The sequence below is a fragment of the Sorex fumeus genome, unplaced genomic scaffold (genome assembly GCF_029834395.1).
Source record: "Sorex fumeus unplaced genomic scaffold, SorFum_2.1 ptg000265l, whole genome shotgun sequence".
NCBI classification, from domain to species: Eukaryota; Metazoa; Chordata; class Mammalia; order Eulipotyphla; family Soricidae; genus Sorex; species Sorex fumeus.
The window spans coordinates 12720537-12739114 of record NW_026606322.1 but is presented as its reverse complement, the minus strand read 5'-3'; the positions used below and the strand labels follow the sequence as shown (position 1 = coordinate 12739114).

General features: G+C 38.0%; 1 protein-coding gene across 1 annotated transcript in view; it reads right to left on the bottom strand.

Moving 5' to 3' along the window:
• Nucleotides 1-6141, bottom strand: part of LOC130018443 (40S ribosomal protein S2-like) — an 89355-nt gene extending 83214 nt beyond the window's left edge. The window contains exon 1 of the mRNA XM_056109142.1: nt 5341-6141. Coding sequence (XP_055965117.1) covers nt 5341-6119 — 779 coding nt within the window. The 5' untranslated portion in view covers nt 6120-6141. The remainder of the gene's footprint in view (nt 1-5340) is intronic.
• Nucleotides 6142-18578: the final 12437 nt, after the last annotated feature.

Genomic DNA, 18578 nt, shown 5'->3' with positions numbered 1-18578 from the left:
GAGGAGGACCAAATACATTTTTGAAGATACAGAGAGAGGCAGAGAAAAAATTAGCAAAATGGAGATCAGGAGGATATGCCACATGCAAGAACTTTAGTTCATCTGTGCGTCTATATGTTTGGTACCAGTGATTCAGGAACACTATTGGGGTGAAGCAGTAAAAAGTCAGATATATGTTTTAATTGTAATCAAGGTTTCTCCAGGCCCTTTCAGAACTGAAAATTTAAGAGTCTGGAGGGCAATACAAGGACAATTCAAAGATAATTCAAAACTTGAATGGGAAGGCCACAAAATATCCCCAGCATTACATGGCACCTTCCAAGTTCTACTATATATATATAGTAGAACCTTCCAAGTTCTACTATAAATATATATATATATATATATTTCCCAGGTGATCCACACAGCTCATTCAAAGCTTACAAGGACAGTAGGGAAAACCTGTAAAGAAGAATTTTTAATAAAGAAAAGGTTATCAGAGGGGAAAAACTGGGAGGTGTAGAAATGGAAAGAGGGAAAATAAGACTCAAAGTCATTTCAGGAATTACTATAGGAAAGAGGAAGAATATGTCTTATCACATTGAAATGTGCCCAAAATGCTTTCTGAGACAGAGAAAAAAAATGCATAATGCTTTTCAGTATAGTAGTGGACGTGGTAATTTGCTCCAAATGGAACAAGACACATGGATAGAAGAAAATAATGGCAAGTGATCTAATATAGAATTGTCCAGAGGATTAAGTAAAGAAAGTAAAGAAAATAATTATGAGTATTAATTAGAAGCAATCATCTTAATCAATCAAGCACTAACATGCTGAAGGTGAAGTTTGGTCAGTGTGTGACCCCTAGAGCTATTTTTTTCTAGGATATGAGGTGATCTAAAAGTGAAGTTGGTCTTGGGTGTTGGAAGAAGTCCAGAGGAATATAGTCAGGTTTTCTAATGACTCCACCATCAAAGGGCTGACATAAGCACTAAATTCAACAATAATATAGCATATTACTATAGATTATTTTATCCACATTATGAAAACATTAACAGGAGAGATACAGATATAATTGCTTGTATTTTTAACTGTTTAGAGTAAATGTAGACACATGAAAAAGTCTGCCACTTGAGTAACCCAGGCTCAGGGGAAATTTAGTTAATCATGATTCATATTTGAGTTGACTTCAGAGCATTGCTGTGTTTATAATGTCCTGTGAAACAAAAGGAAAATCAAGTTACAAACTAAGAAGTCTGTTTTTAACCTCTCTCTGTACAACAACTATATAATTTGGAGAAGATTACATTATTTGGGGGGGTTAATTTTTCTCATCTGTAAAAAAAGAAGGGAAAAGAGGGAAGGGAAGAATAAGGGAAAGAAATAAAGGAAAGAAAGATCAGAAGGGAGACTATATATTGTTTTGTGATTTCTAGAAAACACAGTGAAGAGCTTTCTGGTGTTGTCTGTGTATCTCTTAATCGGACTAATAGCATTTTACAAAAAATTTCTGTGTAAAGCTAGCTTTGAGGAAGTTGACAAGAGAATCATCATGTCTTGGAAGGATCTGCTGACATCACTTAGGCAGATTTTGGAATGCTTAGAGGAATACAGTATATTCTTTGATGAATACTATGTATACATCATTTTACCCAAATTTTACATAAATAGTCAATGACAATCTCATTATTCTTTTGTTAAGGAAGTAATCTATTTATGTATAATTAATATAAAGACTCATAATAAATTAAGACAGAACTTTAAAAATGGGGAAATTAGCTTTATTTTTAAAATATAGAGTTTAAAACTTAGTTTAGATACTTTTTTTTAGTTTTTTATTTACTTGGTAAAACTGGTTTACCAAGTTGCTCATAACACAGTTGTTACTGGCATTCAGTGTTTCAACATCAATCCCACCACCAGGGAGAACTTTGCTCCACCATTGTCCCCATTTTCCCAGTCACCCCTTAGCAGGTACAAAATAATTTATTTTATACTGCTTATTACAACTAGATGGCTAATGGAATTAACAGCAACAACAAAGGTCAAGAAAAGAAAAATTTTGAGAATTGCTATAGCTCATCATAGGGTCCTTAATTTCTTACTGAGGGTCTGCTAAACTGTTTGATGCTAGTTGAGCATTCTGTTTTACTGCTTTCATTTACTGAGCTTCCTGGGATTCTGTTACTTTTCCATTGAATTTGGCGTGCTCCTACTGGGACGTCAGTAATTGTTGAATTTGGAGGCGTCCCACTGCCAGAACCAGAAAACGTCAGGCTCTGTAGCACTGGGCCACTTTGTTTACATGGTGGCGGCTGTGGGTTGTGGGTGGGATTGTAGAGCTTCTCCCGTGGGAGAAAAGCTGCCTGGCCATTCTGAAAAGACCCAAGGTCTTAGCCTGAAAACCGGCATACTTGGAATTTTCATCAGTTTCATGTCTCTGCAGAAATTAGTCTCAAAGCCCCCGATCTGGGCCACTGGCAAGGCGGCCGTGGGGTGTGGGCGTGGTGTGGTCTCTGGGGTCTCAGCAGGGAGGGGCTTCAGCCAGCCCCCCTCCCAAGTTTTCAGCTAGAAAACGAGTGTTTCCATGAATTTTAGAGGCGTGGTTTGCATCTCTTTCTAGATTTAGTCATGAATCTGTAGATCCGTGTCTATGGATGAGTTTGCAACTAAATCTGTTATTATTTATTCAATTTTATACCATACCTCATCCTACTTTCCCAATGTTAACGTTTTATACAGCTATGGCATTCTATTTATCAAACTAAAAAAATCATTCTTGTTGCAATACCACTAATGCTCTTTTTTCTATTTGAGAAGTTAATCCACATTACATTTAGTCATTATGTACCGTTAGACTTTTCTAGTCTGTGATATTTTCTCAGTCTTTACCTGTTTGTTTATGTGCTGAAAAATCTGAAAAGTACAAGTTAGATGTTTGTAGATTGTTCCTTCAGTTTGGTCTTGTCAGATGTTTTCTAAAGATAAGACTAGAGTTAGGATTTTGGAAAAACATACTAAAGAGGTGAAGTGATATTTTTTGTTTCTTCATGTCAGGTACATGTGACGGATATAGTTTTTCACTGGTGATGTTAATCTTTATCACTTTGTTAAAGTAATATCCATATCATCCATATCTCTCCATTCTAAAGCCACTATATTTCCTTTTCATGCTACATTCTTTGGAAAGTCTAATCCAACCTCATGAGGAAGGAACTTCAAGTTCTACTTCCAAGATGGAGGGGAAATATATATATATACTCTTAATTTAAATGTCTATATTTTCTCTTCCATTTAATTGTTAGTCATTTATTTATATTAATGTAGCACATGCATATTTATTTTATTCATTGAGTCATGAATACATGACAGGGGTTTAGTTGCTTATTTTTGTTGCCCAAATTGTCCCAACTATGACCATTGAGAGCTCTGTCAAATTGGTTCCTTGTCCTTTCAACATTCAATTATCTATCTTTCTAACTTGTTTTCTTTTCTTCCTTTTTTATTCACTTTCTTCTAGGTACTATAAGATGTTCCAGACTCATCTTTATTGAGCCTTAGCTCAATAATTAGTGGCTTTCCAAGAAGCTTTGTCAACTAATTTTTAATTCATGAACTCAGAATCTTAAAAGGAGATTTATTTTCACTTAAGTTTCTGAAGGGCAATGCAAATTTACAGATGGCCCATCCTATGCATATGGAGTTCCCTTTGTCTTTTTACTTTTACAGTGTCAAATCATATCTGACATGCAATTGCAGAACTTGGGAATTATCAGAAAGACTTTTGTTATGGTCTTCACTAGATGGATGCCATTTTCACAAAGTTTCAAATACTATTATACTCTTCAATCAGATTTTTGGTGATCGAAAATGATTTGATAAATTATGCCCTAGAAAACCAATAGTAATTTATATTTTAATCTACTTAAGGAACTAATAAATTTCTTCTTAGCTTGCACTTTCCAAATATGTTTCCTAGTTTATCTTTCCTGAAATATGTTACCATCATTGTTGAGCTCCGGACAGCTGGCCAGACCTAATGCAAGCTATTTTCTACTATAAGCCATATGTTCTGGGAATCACTAGGCTGATAGATTTATAACCCTATACTGTGATCAGTAGAAAAGGAGGCGTGTCCCTAAATATATTATAAACAATTCAGACACCACCAGGAAAAGCAACATTTTATTGCTACTTTATTGGTCTTATGAATACAAATGGAACAAAAAGTAGATTGTCAATGTAAAATGAGATAGATTATAGTGGTAGGTACAGGAAATTATTTTTTTTCCTGAGATGTTCCATTGTTTAATCTATTTCTTTTAAATATTAAATAAACCTTCCCAGATAATGTGAATTTGTACCTCTAATGTCTATACAAAGTGACTTACAGCATAGCATCTTAATATTGAAAATTTAGGCAAAACTTTTTTTGCTTTTAAGAGGAATAATACCTAGCAGTACTTAGGTGTCTCCTCTGAATCTGTGCTCAGAAATCACTCCTGGCAGCACTTGGGTGGCCATATGTGATGCTGGAGACTGACCCAGGATTGACTGCATGCGAGGCAAGCTCCTCTCTCTGGCTCTGTGAAAGTTTTTTCTTTATATAATTAGTGTCTCTATGATGAAATGCTTATTTAGGTTAATGTCCCAGTGTGTTCTTTTCATTAAAATGTTTCTTTGGTGATTGTAAAGAATTAGTGTCTTTTTCCCAAAAGGAGAGAGAGAACAAAAGGGAATGCCCTGCCACAGAGTCAGGGTGGGATGGGGGGATAGGGGGTGGAAGGGATACTGGGATCCGTGGTGGTGGGAAATGGGTACTGGTGGAGGGATGGGTATTTGATCATTGTATAATTGAAACCCAAGCACAAAAACTTGTAAGTCTACAACTGTACCTCATGGTGTCTCACTAATAAAAATTAAAAAATGAATACATAAATAAATAGAATAAAGTTTCATTTTCATTTTTCATTTCATCATCCTGTTATTCGTCGATTGCCTCGAGCAGGCCCCAATAACATCTCCTTCATCCTAGCCCTGAGATTATATTCAAGGCTCTATAGGAGAATGAGACCTATCATTGTTACTGGTATTTGGCATATTTGGTACGCCACGGGGAGTTTGCTAGACTCTGCCCTGTGGGCAGGCTACATTCGATAGCCTGCAAGTTTGTCCAAAGTAGGAATGAGACAATAAGATGTCATAAAAAAGTTCTGATAAGATGTCGCGCTGCCGCAAATGTGGCCGCGCGGTTCCGGGATCTGGATTTTATAGAGTTTATTTAAGAAAAAAAGAATTTGTGTCTTTTTTTGTTATACTTTTTTAAATTAAAAAAATTAGTGGTGCTATACCCAGTGATACGGGGACTTGGTGAATACGGTTTCCTTCCAGAGGTCTGGAGTCAGATAGCTGTAGGTCTTGGAGATGGCATCAAACGTGGCCTTGGCAAAGTTGCCCAGGGTGGTAGTGCAGCCCCTGGCTGAGGTGTAGCAGTCGTCAATCCCAGCCATCATCAGCAACTTCTTGGGCACTGGTGCGGACACGATGCCAGTGCCCCTGGGCGCAGGGATGAGGCGCATCAGCACTGATCCACAGCGGCCTGTCACCTTGCAAGGGACGGTGTGGGGTTTGCCAATCTTGTTCCCCCAGTAGCCTCGCCGCACGGGCACGATGGAGAGCTTGGCCAGGATGATGGCCCCCCGAATGGCAGTGGCCACCTCCTTGGAGCACTTCACCCCCAGACCCACGTGTCCGTTATAGTCCCCGATGGTGACGAAGGCCTTAAAGCGAGTGCACTGGCCAGCAGGCATCTGCTTCTGCACCGGCATGATCTTCAACACCTCGTCTTTGAGTGCCGGGCCCAGGAAGAAGTCGATGATCTCTGACTCCTTGATGGGCAGCGAGAAGAGATATATCTCCTCCAGCGACTTGATCTTCATGTCCTTGACTAGGCGGCCCAGCTTGGTGACTGGGATCCACTCCTTGTCCTCGGCCTTTCCTCCACGGGCCCCACGGCCACGCCCGTGACCACGGCCGCGGCCACGCCCCCGCAGGCCGCTGCCAAAACCTCCGCGGAAACCGCCGCGACTTCCCATGCCGGGGCCCCGGGCCTCCGGGCCCTCCCGCAGCACCGGCGTCATCCGCCATTTGGTGTTTTCATGGAGAAGATAGCACAGTGCGATAGCTGGAGCGATAGCACAGTGGGTAGGGCGTTCGCCTTACAAGCGGCCAACATGGCCGACCCGAGTTTGATTCCTCCGCCCCTCTCGGAGAGCCCGGCAAGCTACTGAGAGTATTCGATATGCCAGACACAGTAACAACAAAGTCTCCAATGGAGACGTTACTGGGCCCGCTCGAGCAAATCGATGATCAACGGGAGGGCCTTTACTTTACTTTTACTTACTTACTTTATACCCAGTGATGCTCAGAGCTTACTCCTTGTTCTGTGCTCAGATATCACTCCTGTTCGTGCTTGGGGGACCATTTGCAGTGCTAGGAATCAAAAACCAGCATCAGTTAAGTTCAAGGCAAACACCTTAACCTTCTACTATTTCTATGGCTCTCCTTGTCATATATCTTAATATCCCATGTACCAGTAGGGTATATAAAACATTTAATAGAGTAAAAATAGTTTGGGGATGAATTAATTCATGCTTATCCTTGAACTTAAAGAACTAGACTGGTCTTTAAAAGATAATTCATTAAGACCTTTGTTTAAGCACTTCTGCTTTTGTATTGTATTAGAAGAAATTTCTGATAACTTCATTTCCTATAAAATTTGAATGGACTATAGTTACTGAGTTTTAATTCTGCTTCAATCATTCACAATATCTTTAGAAAATCAATAAGAAAAAATATATCCTTAAAATGATAATAGAAATATTAGTAGGCTTTATATGGTTATAAAATGCCTTCTTATGTTCTATCTCTTTTTATATTCTTATCAATTTCATCTGGACAGCAGTGTCAGCAGAGATTCTAGGGTATCATTTCAAATGTCTAAGTGCTTTCACTATAACAGGATAGAACGAAAGGTAAGAATGATTCTCTAAGTATTCTTACACAACCAGACTGCAGATTTCCAGGGAAGATAGGTCTCCTCTCCCTCTTTCTAAAGACTGCCACATAGTAAATTTAGTCAGGTATATCAGAAAATTAAGATTCGCAAATACAATAGGGCATATTAATGCATTGATATCACCTGCAATAAAGAAATGAAAAATAAGAATGGCTGAAAAGGGACTATAAAAATCATATTAGATGTCATTGTTTCTGTTCTTATTAATAAGGCGAAAGCTAAAAAGGGATACTGTGTTTAGCACAAAAAAGGTTCAATAGAAGCAGAACTCTCATTAAATATCCAAGCATGCCTAATTTACTCCAATCCAATGGCATGAATATCAATTAAAAATGCACTCTGTACCTCACTAATAAAATTTTTTTTAAAAAAATGCACTCTGTATCAAAGAAGTATCAGTTTTTAATGGTAGAGAAATTTCAGAGGTTCCACAAAAAGGGCAAAAGTCTACTAACTTATTGACTCTCAGACGAATAACCTTTCCAATTTTTAAAATCTCGACAAAAAGATAATGGAAATCTTTTCTCTGTAACACTTTCCAAAAAGATGACAACAATAGTAAAAGTAAGTAAAGTAAAGGCCCTCCCGTTGATCATCGATTTGCTCGAGCGGGCCCAGTAACGTCTCCATTGGAGATTTTGTTGTTACTGTGTTTGGCACATCAAATACATCACGGGTGGCTTGCCAGGCTCTGCCGTGCGGGTGAGATTCCCTCGGTAGTTTGCCGGGCTCTCCGAGAGGGGCAGAGGAATCGAACTCGGGTCGGCCATGTTGGCTGCATGCAAGGCAGACGCCCTACCCGCTGTACTATCATGTCTAGTTTGGAATGGGCTAAAAGAAAAAGATTTTTTTTTTAATGGAGCGATAGCCTGGTGGGTAGGGAGTTTGCCTTGCATGCAGCCAACATGACCGAACCCAGTTCGATTCTTCCGCCCCTCTCGGAGAGCCCAGCAAGCTACCGAGAGTATCTCGCCCACACGGCAAAAGCCTGGCAAGCTACCTGTGACATATTCTATATGCCAACCACAGTAACAATTGTCACAATGGAGACGTTACTGGGCCTGCTTGAGCAAATCGATGAACAACGGGAGGACAGTGATATTTTATTTTCATAAAGAAGTTCACAATAGTTCATTGCAGATAACACTCAAACACCAATCCCATCACCAAGCACCTTCCCACCACAATGAGAAGGAAGTGTGTGAAGGTTGTTGTATTCCATTCTGGAGCTATTTAAGCCTGTATATAGGAGACGTCTTATTATCTAGTTCTTACTCTTGGATGGAGATGTTACTGGGCCCGCTCGAGCAAATCGATGAACAATGGGAAGACCGTGACCATGACTCTTGGAGAACCCAGCACGGCAGAGTCTGCCAAATTCCTTGTGGTGTATTTGACATGCTCAATAACAATGATGGGTCTCATTCCCCTGACCCTGAAAGAGCCTCCAATTTGGCACTTTCTAAAATCTCAGGGCCAGGACGAAGAAGATGTTACTGGTGCCTGCTCGAGGAAATCGATGAACAACAGGATGACAGTGATACAGTGATATAGGAGAATACAAGCAAGTATGTTTAAAACCAAACAAATGTTTGCTACTTTTGGTAAGTAGGTGGGCTAGAGTACAAGAGTACAAGAGGTCATGGCCACGCACTCTAGGTAATTCTGCATTGCTCTCTTTTGGGAGCTTTAGTTTAGAGTCTCTGGATTTTGGCCATTGATGAGATTACATGGCACCGGGGGCAGTTTTTGGGTGTGACTGCCAAGTTACTGGAAAACTGGAGAGCTGCAGGGAGAAGGCCCAGTCTCATTCTGAGCAGGCTTGGAGATCTCAGTCACGGTTCCCACTTGGGTGAGGCTCGTCCACAGGTGTGGAGGGTGGTCTTGAGCATGGCATTGTTGTGTTTTGTGCATCTTTATAACTCAGTGGAATGTTTTCTTATTTAAGAATAATTTTTATAAAAATATATTTTCAGAACTGACCCAAAAAAGATATTGAATCACATTCACTGACCCTTCCTTTTCAAGAAAATCCTTTTACTATATCTTCACTAGAACAAAAACATTGTTTTAGACTGTTTTATCTTTGTCTTAAAATGTTGAGCATAAATTTTTTTACTTATTTAGACATTTTTTATAATAAACACTACATAAAAGATACCCCAAGTCAGGGGCCAGAGCATTAACGCAGTTGGGATGGCATTTGTCTGTACACCTCCTACCCAGGTTTGAGTCCTGGCATCCTATATGTCCTTTTAGCACTGCCAGGAGTAATTCCTGAGCATTGTTGGTTGTGGCCCACCAGACTATATTTATGTATGTATGTATGTATATATGTATGTACCTACACACACACATTACATACCAAGTGAACTGATTTTAATTTTTTACCAGTTTTGCTGGCTGACTATTGATCTTGCTGAGTGACAATGGTAACTTCGCAGAATAATTAAAATTAAACTTTTACTGGGAAAGAGTACCATTAAAATGTGTTTCTTCAAACCATATCAACACAAAGAACACTTGACAAAAAGTTATCTGATACAGATCAAAACCACAATGAGATACCATCTCACACCTCAGAGACTGGCCCACATCCAAAAGAACAAAAGCAACCGATGCTGGCGCGGATGTGGTGAGAAAGGGACACTGTTTCACTGTTGGTGGGAATGTCGACTGGTTCAGCCCTTCTGGAAAACAGTATGGACGATTCTCAAAAAATTAGAAATTGAGCTCTCATTTGACCCAGCAATACCACTCCTGGGAATATATCCCAAAGAGGCAAAAATGTATAGTCGAAGTGATATCTGCACTTGTTTGTTCATTGCAGCACTCTTTACAATAGCCAGAACCTGGAAGAAACCTGAATGCCCAAGAACAGATGACTGGTTAAAGAAACTTTGGTACATCTACACAATGGGGTACTATGTAGCTGTTAGAAAAGATGAAGTCATGAAATTTACATACAAGTGGTACTACATGGAAAGTATCATGCTAAGCGAAATGAGTCAGAAAGAGAGGGATAGACATAGAAAGATTGCATTCATCTGGGGGATATAAAGTAGCAAAATATGAGATTAATACCCAAGAATAGCTGAGATCAACACCAGGAGGATTACTCCATAGCTTAGTGGCCAGCCGGGCATTCTAGAGGAAAGGGCAGCTCAGATAGAGAAGGGAGCACCAAATAAAGGGTGTTTGGAGGATCCTCCCAGGAGGGGAGATGCATGTTGAAAGTAGACTATGGACTGAACATGTTTGCCACTCAATGCCTCTTTTGCAGACCACAACACCCAAAAGGAGAGAGAGAACAAAAGGGAATGCCCTGCCACAGAGGCAGGGTGAGATGGGAGGGATGGGGGTGGGAGGGATATTATCCATGGTGGTGGAAAATGGGCACTGGTGGAGGGATGGGTATTTGATCATTGTATAATCGAAACCCAAGCACAAAAAATTGTAAATCTACAACTGTACCTCATGGTGTTTCACTAAAAATAAAAATAAAAAAAATTTAAAAAAGTTATCTGAGTAACAATAGAATGCAATTGTTATGAAAAACACTGGTTCTTCTGTTAAATTTGCATTTTGATGAATGTGTAAAGTAAAGGCCCTCCCGTTGTTCATCGATTTGCTCGAGAGGGCCCAGTAACGTCTCCATTGGAGATTTTGTTGCTACTGTGTTTGGCATATCGAATACGTCATGGGGAGCTTGCCAGGCTCTGCCGTGCAGGCGAGATACTCTCGGTAGCTTGGATGAATGTGTAAGCTAATGAATCCGGATATTATTTTATACTTTCAACCATTTGTTACTTAGAATAGCAATTAGATGTTTCTGACACATGAATCTTCCAGGATAAAAAACAAGCTTCAGAAACTATATATATATTTATATATATATATAGTGTTAGATATATATATATAGAGAGAGAGAGAGGAAGGCATATTGCTTATGATGGCTCATAATAAGCAGTAAATGACTTGCAATGACCATATTAATGGGATATCCACAAGTGGTTCCTTCAGTGACATTTTTATCCAAACTCATATCTGAGACAGCATCTTGTTGGTTAATATAATGACTACCAAACAAGGTGAACATTGCTTATTTTTTTATCCTTTTCCTTCTAATAAATGCTCATTATCTGACCTTATTAATCTCATTCAATTGAGGGCAAAGATGATATGCTGAAACTTTTGGGATATTTTGATAATGAGTGCAGCTTCTTGAGGTGCTGCCATGGTTTCATTACTGATGCTGAGGAAATTTGCACATCATCTGACCCATTGTCTCTTCACAGACAAGGAGTCCAGGTCCAAGAGTTATTTGTTCAATTTGCTGAAAATCAGCCTGCTAATGAGATTGTTTAGATAAAGCGCAGGTATCCTGACTTCTAGCCGAGTACTAATTACTATCATACACAAAGCGACTTTTAGAACAACGAAGGGGGAGGAAACTTCTTATTCAAAGTCATGGTGAGCAGCATGTATACCTATAGCTCTTCCAAACACTGAAGGGGTGCAATAGATGCTATGTCTCATAATCAATGAATGCAAAAGCACTCGGAAGGGTTTCAATTCTTAGACCCATTTCCTGGAATATCGGTGAAATCTTTTCCACATCAACAAGTAATTTTCAGATGACACCAACTGCCCAAGAATTCAGCTTAATTCATCTTAGTTCTGACACTGTATATCCAAAATAGCATAAATTTTTGTAGGCAAAGAACTTTGTCTCTCAAAACTGTCCTTTACCTCAGATGCCAACAAAGTATGGTGTTACTGGGCTTCCAACTGGCCAAAAATCTAAAGTTTCCTCAGGTTCATTTAATTTTCTAGTTTAGTTCTGGAAAACAATTTTCTCAATGCATCAACTTGACAAAATACAATACAATGATGTTTTGTATGTTATCAAAGAAATGAAAATAAAGTGGATATTTTGAGGACCTGGGATGTAGTTCATTGGTAGAGCACTTGCCTTGCTTGATTGAGGCTGAAGGTTAAGTTCCTGACAACACACACACACACACACACACACACACACACATACACACACACACACACTATTATTTAGGAACAGATAGATGAAAGTTACACATTGTACTAGATATGAGGAAAAAAGATGGAGCCTCCATGCCTCCTTTTCAGCTTTTCTTATTTAATCTTTCAAGACTTCTTTTGAGACTTTATTATGTGATTGGCTAAATGATTGGCTAGTTAGAATTGAACTCAAACTCTGGTTTTCTCTGAATTTGGGTGTATAATTTCTTACTAATCGCAAAGTGATTTAGCACTTGTTTTTTTTTCCTTCATTTGTCTATTTGGAAATGTTATATTCACCTTACAAAACTCAGCTCCTGTACCCACACAATTGAAACTTCTATGATTGCTCTATTACTTTGCCATGCCCACAAAGCTATATTTGTAGAAGAAGAAAATAACATAAAAATGGCGATCTAAAGTGTCAGGAAATCAGTGATCAACTATGCAAAAGTTCTAATTTTATAAGATAAAGCAGAGATTTCCAAACTTATTTGGCCTACCTCACACTTTACAGAAAAAAATTTTTTTAATTAAAAAAAAAATCCAGTGCTTCTCTAGAAATCTAACTTCTTTAAATGAACAAACTGAAAAAAACCTACAATTGCACCTGAGGTTGCTGTCATTCCCAAGGATCACTTCAGCATTCCCAGGGGATTGTATTGTCCATTTTAGAATACCTGCAATATAGGATCCAAGGAAGCGTAACAGAAAGAATGACTTGGATTTTTTTTTTCTGTTCTAATCCACAACCTTTTTTTAGTAGTTTGTGCTCCATTAAATGTGAATTTAACATTTAATAAAGAGGAGGTACATTTGACTGGTTGCCTCAGTATCCTTTTGCATTGCAGCGCACAGAGTTGTTGCTGGTGGGATATTTGGGGAGCCACCATCCTGAGATGTTAACGACAATAGAGAGTGGGTGATGTTACCTTACTGCTTGGTTCACCTTGCCAGTCCCACACAGGACTGGCAAGGTCAGAGCTCATAAAAGTACAAGCTCTTGAACTGAAAAATAAAGGTTTAATATCGCAATTCAGGAAAGGTCTGGGTAAGATGGAGTTTGTTTGCAATGTATTTTCTTTCAATGCCTTTGCTTGGGGCTTTCTATGCAGGCGAGAGTTCATCATTAAAGCATTGTCAAGGAAGGACTTACAGTCTTCTCAGGGCCTTAGTTCCTACATCCCTTGGTAGGTCTTGATGCATCCTGGCCTCAGGCCTGGAGCTGATACCACCTATCTGTAGCTGGGGGCTGGCAGCAGAAACTCCTTTTCAGATGATATCTTGGTTTGATTACTTTTTGGAATGTATTGCCAAGAGGTCTTCTTAAACTGCTTATCTACTTGAGAGTAGTAACTATTTCTGCAATGAGGTTGAAGTTATTATTTCACTTGTTTTATTACTGAGACATAATTGGATCAGCTTGAATTTCATGTTATTATTATTTTAAAGGGACAGTGAAATATGACTCCTGAAAAAATCTATGCAGCTTTGAAAAATAAGGGGAAGGAAAATAAGAACCATTGAGGACAGAGACCAGAATAAGAAAAAAGCAATGACAAATAGTTATTTGGGATTGATACATAAAATTCCTCTTTGCTTCACAGTTAAATATCTGTTTCTTGGGTAGCAAAATATCCACAGGACAGTAACATTACAAGTAATGTTTGTGAAAATGCAAAGCTATTTAAAAGGAATCACCGAACCAAGCAGGCAGCGAGAAATTCAGAGAACTCATCAACAAAAGAAAAGCAGGGAACTTGCTGAAGACAACCCATCCTAAGTGCAGCTTTATATCCAGAGGGCAAAAAAATTAAGAACATATTTTCCAACAATTGAATTTCTGGTAATGGGATGTAAGTACATCAGCCCACTAGGAAAAAAACACAACAAATAGTAGAATGGGGAAAAATAACTTTGCCCTTCAGAAATACATTTTTTTAACTTTAGGTAGCAGGAGTTGAGCTATTTTTTGATGAAAAATGCCTGAAGTCCTGCTATTGAATTAGCCTTTATGGTTGAGAATTAGAAGAGTCACTAAAGGCAGCCAGAGATCAAAGCAGAAGGTGAATGCCCTAAGTCTGATAGAATGTCAGAGACACAAGAGAAGCAAAGGCAAGTTTTCCATGAATGCCAAGTGCATATTCCCCTGGGGAAAAGGGAAGACAGCTGTTGAGTTGCTCCCTGATGGGGTTAATCTTGACAAGCTTTTTTGCAGTTGTTTCCTCTTTATAATAGAATGGGATAAAAATAGTAATATCCGTAGGGGTTTTACAGTTTTTTAAACGCTTCAAATTACATGACTTTTAATAGACTGTGCTCACAATCACCAAGTGACTTAATGCATTTTCATTGTCAGGGCTGATCTGCTGTGAGTCATAGTCCTTTCCACCTTGTCCCCAGCTTGTCACCCACTTTCACATGATGCTGACCCTCGTCTCATCCTGTTAGATTAGGGTTTGACTTGGGATCCAAACCTTGACTTTGACTACTGTTTCCTAACTTATTTCTTCTCTTACATTTTTTTTCTAATGCAACTGGATGCTCAAAGTCCTCCAAATACTTCCGGTCACTCATCCAGGCTTTTACACTTTTAGTTACCTTCTCACCTACCCTATTCTCCCACTGCAGGGTAATGCTCTCCTTAATTCCCATGAGGAGAGAGAAATAAGCTCTTCCTGACTGCCCACCATTCTAGCTGTTTTTAAAAATGGGGAAACTTGGGGCTGGAGTGATAGTGCAGTAGGTAGGACATGTGCCTTGCACCTGGCTAACTTGGGTTCAATCCCAGGCATCACATATGGTCCCTGAGCACAGAACCAGGAGTAAGTCCTGAGCACTGTTTGGTGTGTCCTCAAATCTAAATAATAAAGAAATTTTTTTAAATAAAGAAAATAAAGTAATTGAGGTTGAGAGAATTTTCACTGGCCAAAATGATACGTCATAAATGTTTAAATTACAACCCCAAAGTCCAGCTATCTTCATCATTAATAGACTACACATTAGCCACTCCCCTTTTTATAACTCTCCCATAATATATTTCTCAATTGTAACTGCTATTTCTATGCAATATAAATGTTCGTTATTTAAATATTTCTAGACTTGAACTGCCTCTTACTAGTTCTGCAAACTAAGAGAAAATGCCATGGGCTGGTTTGCTTTGGCTTGATATAAGTAATCAAAAGAGAACTAGAGTAAAACTACAACTACATACTGAATTTTTATACATTCCTCAAAATGGGTTCACCCAAATCTCCTAACTGGTTGTAATAAAGACCCAGTTAAAAGTAAAATACATAACCATCACCATTTACACTGAAGCAGTTAAACTACACTTCTACCATAGAACTTTGGCTTTAATATATTTGGTAAATGCCAAGAAACCATTAGGGGCATCCCACAGATGATGCCTAAATTTGATGCCCAGAACAGAGTTAGTTACCATAGTTCTGTGAGTTGGCTTTAACCAACACTGAAAATCTTCAGCTTTGTTTAAAGTCTGGATTCCCAAGTTGTTCTCACGTTCTGTAAAACACATTTACTCTTTTTTTCTATTTCCTTTTCTTTTAGGCACTTTGAGAAGAACTGATACTAAAAAAATTGTGGATATAGTTGCCTTCACTACCTCCAAGGACAGATCCCACTTTTCCTATGATTTGCCTTTTACCCTGTTAGGCATGTGGCAAGCTCCTTCTTTATGCTAATATGAACTTTTTGAGGGGTGTCAGAGATCAGACCCAGGACCTCATACATGTTAACAAAGTGTTCCATCATTGAAGTGTGTTTTTAGCACATGATAGCACTTCTTAATGATGTTCACTTTTCAAGAGTAATATTTTAGATGGTGGGATTATCTCTTTGCGCTTTTTTTTTTTAAAAAAGACTAATTTTTCTATTGTCACATTTCCTTTGAATTTGGCTTTTTATTAGGTAATGATAAATCAACAATTCCTGAAATGGTCTAGCATACATGAAAGGTACAAGTGATATCTTTCTAAAGAAGTTACATTTCAACAATATTTTTCTAAGACCATGACTATTATATTAAATAAACTACTTCTTGTGTGCAATAGGGGTATAAAGTTCTCTGGCATATGGTTAGGGTATTTGTAGCTTTCTCTGAGAAAAATATGCGTACTCTTCTTAATAATCAGACAGATAATGATTTTGAACAACACAGCTGTTACTGGTGTACTATCATAGGAATTTAAAACTAAGCATGTATATATTAATTTAAATTTTATTTTTATAGAACCGAAAACATCCTGAAAAATAAATGATTTAATTGAATAATTAAATTCAATTATTTTTCTTTTTTGTCTATATGTATGTGTGCATATTGTTGTGTGTACAAGCATACATATGTATACTTTTATAAAATAAATATTTCTCTTTTTGAGACCAGACTCTTTATTATAATAGGAATAATAAAGTGATAAACTTTTCTTTTAACTGAGGTAACATGGTTTATAACAGTATTAATATTTATGCTCTGAGCACAAACCATTATGTATCTCCAAAGTACCAATATCCTCCAGTACTGTTCTTAGGCTCCATCTTATCAAATTCTCACTCTGTACCCCTTTTAAAGATCAACTTCCCACACACTACCATTTGGTAAACTGAGTTGTTGACAAAATCCAAGGGTTTATTTTCATTGGATATTATCTATTTCCTTGCTTTGTTTCTTTATATTTCCCATATGGGAGTTGATATTGTTTTTGTTTTTCTCTTCCTGACTTATTTTATTTAACATAACACTGTATGGTTCTATTCAAGTTGTAGAAAGAGTACAATATTTCAGCTTTTTTTACAGCTTAGTAGTTTTCTATTATATATACTATATAATATGTAGTATATAAAATCTCTGTATACATACATACATATATCACAATCATAATTTATTAGTTCATGTATTATAAGGAATGTGACTTGTTTCCAAATATTGGCTATTATAAATAGAGCTGTAACCATCATTGGCACTTATTCTTTTCAAGTGAATGTTTTTGAGTTCTTGGAATAGATACCAAGGAATAGATTTAGACATTATATAGTTGAGAATCACAATTTTTTCCAACACACCAAAGGGAGAATTCCATCTAATTTAATAGCTATACTGACCACATGACTTTGCAATAAATGTACAAGAATGCTTGCTTTGGTGTCCTACGATTTGTTAGAAGTAATCTGTCTAATGATTTTGTTAACTAAATTGATTTAGTTGTCTTGGAAAATTGCCTATACAAGTGTTTGAATTTCACCAATGGTCCATTAGCAACTGTAAATTTACTTGTATTTAATTGTACATAATTATCAAGTTTAAGAACACAGAGGAAAAACTGGAGCTCTTCTTTAAAGAGAAGAAGAAGAAGAAGAAGAAGAAGAAGAAGAAGAAGAAGAAGAAGAAGAAGAAGGAGGAGGAGGAGGAGGAGGAGGAGGAGGAGGAGGAGGAGGAGGAGGAGGAGGAGGAAGAAGAAGAAGAAGAAGAAGAAGAAGAAGAAGAAGAAGAAGAAGAAGAAGAAGAAGAAGAAGAAGAAGAAGAAGGAGGAGGAGGAGGAGGAGGAGGAGGAGGAGGAGGAGGAGGAGGAGGAGGAGGAGGAGGAGAAGGAGGAGGAGGAGGATGACGATGACTACAAAGAAGAAGAAGGAGGAGGAGGAGAAGGAGGAAGAGGAGAAGGAGAAGAAGAAGGAAGAGGAAGAGGAGGAAGAAGAGGAGGAGGAGGAAATTCTAAATTCTATTGTAGTTCAATCCCCGGCACCACATATATTTTCCTGAGCACTAGCAAGGAGTGATTCCTGAGCAGAGAGCCAGGAGTAAGCCCAGAACACAGCAAGGTGTGACCTGAAAACAAAATTTTTTAAAAGTATCTTCTTTGGAAAGTCAAAAATTATTAAAATAAAAAAACTATGGGTTCAGAACTTAAAGTTCCCTACCAAAAATCTGCTACCAGCACTAATTTCAACATGCTGAATTGAATCAGAGGTTTGTTGTAAACTAGCTAGCTTATTTCTGTCACTTTTCATTGACAAGTTGATCTGTTCGCTCAAACATCTTGATCATTAAACAGACACTAAATTTCTCCACATCTCATATACTATGATAGGTCTCAGAAAATAAGTAGGAACTCAAAATTTAGTGAAGGAGGCTGATGGTTAATCAGCAATTATAATCAAGAAAAGGTGTTATGATAAAGATGTGTATAGATAAAGGAAATTAAGAAAGAAAATTTCTGAGGTGATACCAGAGCTGAGAACTAAGTCTTCACAAGTGATATTTGTGCCTACATGTGTGCATATGGATCTTGAAAAAGAAGTCAACTTTTTTTTACTTCTTTTCCAACGATGGTCAGAGAGATAATTAATTAAGCAATGTAAGACCAGTAAGATAGTCCAAAGGGCTAGAATTCATTTCTGGCATATAATAGGATCCTAGATTTGATTCCGACTCTGCATTGCCTCCCTAGTTTTTCTATGTGTGGTCCTG